Genomic DNA, 2,500 nt, shown 5'->3' with positions numbered 1-2,500 from the left:
TCTCTCTCTCTCTCTCTCTCTCTCTCTCTCTCTCTCTCTCTCTCTCTCTCTCTCTCTCTCTCCCTCTCCCTCTCTCTCTCTCTCTCTCTCTCGCTTTCTTTGTCTTTGTTCTTTTCTTGATCTGTGTTGACCTCTTTCTCTCTTTCTCCTTTTATCTATTTACCTCACACACACAGACACACACACCCATACACACACACACACACACACACACACACACACACACACACATATATATATATATATATATATATATATATATATATATATATATATATATATATATATATATATATACTAATGCTATTTTTTTTATTTACATCTCTCACTTATTTACATCTCGATTCAATAATATTTATTTTAGGAAAAAAAATTATCGATGGTAGAAACATACCCCCAATCTACGTCACTACTAATATAGAGTATCAAAAAATCAATATTACTCATCAATTAATCTAATCATTAACGATATAAATACAATAATGAACTAGTAATGTATTACATCACTTCACTCCTTTTTAGGTGCGCCAACGGAAGGTGCAGATCCACAGCCATTCTCTGCTCCGGATCTGACGGCTGTGGAGATAACAGTGACGAGGAGAATTGTTCTGTGTGCGGTGAGGATAACGCCCTTTGTTATTATTTCGAGGATTCAGGATTTATGAGCTATTTCGAGTTTTTATTTTATTTTGTTATATTATATGAATGGGGATTTATGAGGTTGATTATGGGATAATGGGAGAACGGATGTATATTTCGGTTGTGATATTCCGATGTTTTTTTTGTTTTTTTTTCACTGTTTGTTTGCATTTAATAAGATTTTCCTCTTTTTTCCTCAGGTTGCAAAAGACCGACGATAACGTAGCAATGACAACCAGGACACAAACACAAAGCCTTCAGTTGCACCAAGGTTCTTCTGAAGGCGACATATTGCTTTGTTTTGCAGCCACATATTCCCATATTTGTACATACGGATTTAAGGGGAATGAATACAGTAGTGCAAGACAGATTTTAAGAAGGTAAATAGCATCGTGGCAAGCGTGCCAGTTGACGAGTATTTAGCAGCATTGCAGGTTGCAGTATGAAATGTCCATGCTTAAAGTACCGTGCTTTGCTATAAAGTGGTTATTAAGGTTAGTAACTACCGTGTTTTTAAAGGCTTCAGATTGGTTAGTACGAAAAGTCCTGTGACGTCATCATTACCTCACCATTCAAATTTCAAAGATAAGAAAGTGTTTATTTTATCGCTATCATTAGAGATTGAGTTCGGATTGGTTGCATACTCAAATTTTGATAATCTTCGGGGCAAAAAGGTGATTTTGGCGGTTAATTCGTAACATATAAAAAGTGTCTCTGGAGTTTTGATAACGTCACATCTCTCAGGGTTGATGCCAGACAAAGTTTAATCGATTACCTACTGACCTTTATATAAGTTTTAGATTTATTTTTATCTAGTAAGAAAGTTGTAAATACACGCTAAAATATCCATATTTTGGGTACACCCAGAATGAATGACGTAATGCACTTTATATTCATAGTTATCAGCATGAAAATATTTTTGTAACTTAATTTCAATGTATCGATATTATAATACTGTTATGGAATGTCACCTTGGCAAATGTTTGAAAAAAGGTAAAAAAAACAAAAAACACATTGATAACGGCATCGTGACTTGACATGTATTTGAAACGTTACATAAAAATGATAATAATACAGCCCTTTGTGATATATCCAAACGACCTTCACTAGCATGTATGATTGCAGCTTCATTGCAAAGAAAATTCATGTGACCTCTGACCTTAGCTTTTTTTTTATTGATAATGTTCAAATGTCACCTGAATGGCATATTCTTGTAATTAGCACATTTAGATTTTATTATCGATATTTTGTAATCAAGTTTGTAATATAAGTGGATTTTTGAAAAAAAAAAAGTTCAGGTCCTTGTTACATGTCGCCATTTTCTCGATATGTATTTCAAGGTAATTTGTTTTAGTATGTATTTTATGGTGCTATGTGCGAGGAGAAATTATTGTGACTTAGTGAACGAAATGTTTTACGTCATTGCGTCTAAAACTGTTTACTTTCGCTGAATGATTGATTGCCTTCACAAAGTTACTTTAATTCCATTGTTTGTATATTCAATATGACTTTGTTAGATGATGTATTGTACACTAAGGATGACATCAACGAATTATATGAATGAGTATACAGTATCTTGTTTTCTTTACTCTAAGACGTTACACTCGAGGCTTCTGGTTACAAAGATTGTATAGGTGTTGTACCCCCCTCGTCTTCAGTGTGTGCGATACCGTTCACCATAGGTTGAATGGAAAAAAAAAAACTAAAAAAACTTTGATAACGGCATCGTGACTTGACATGTATTTGCAACGTTAAATAAGAATGATAATAATAATAATTGGCAACAATGCACTTGTCAAAATATTGCTATAAATTATATATAACTCTAATGACTCAAAGACTCCATTACTCTTATTCTCAA

The 2,500-nt window shown here is 33.5% G+C and overlaps 1 protein-coding gene across 2 annotated transcripts in view; it reads left to right on the top strand.

Moving 5' to 3' along the window:
* Window positions 1–2,210, top strand: part of LOC122246333 (uncharacterized) — a 50,041-nt gene extending 47,831 nt beyond the window's left edge. For both annotated transcript variants that reach the window (XM_086547987.1, XM_086547986.1), the window contains exons 10-11: window positions 523–617; window positions 840–2,210. In XM_086547987.1, the coding sequence (XP_086404113.1) occupies window positions 523–617; window positions 840–865 (121 nt within the window). In that variant the 3' untranslated portion in view covers window positions 866–2,210. The remainder of the gene's footprint in view (window positions 1–522; window positions 618–839) is intronic.
* Window positions 2,211–2,500: the final 290 nt, after the last annotated feature.

Source organism: Penaeus japonicus, unplaced genomic scaffold (assembly GCF_977035675.1).
Source record: "Penaeus japonicus unplaced genomic scaffold, GWHDUDI00000001_assembly GWHDUDI00000020, whole genome shotgun sequence".
NCBI classification, from domain to species: Eukaryota; Metazoa; Arthropoda; class Malacostraca; order Decapoda; family Penaeidae; genus Penaeus; species Penaeus japonicus.
This window is presented reverse-complemented; position numbering and strand designations above follow the sequence as displayed.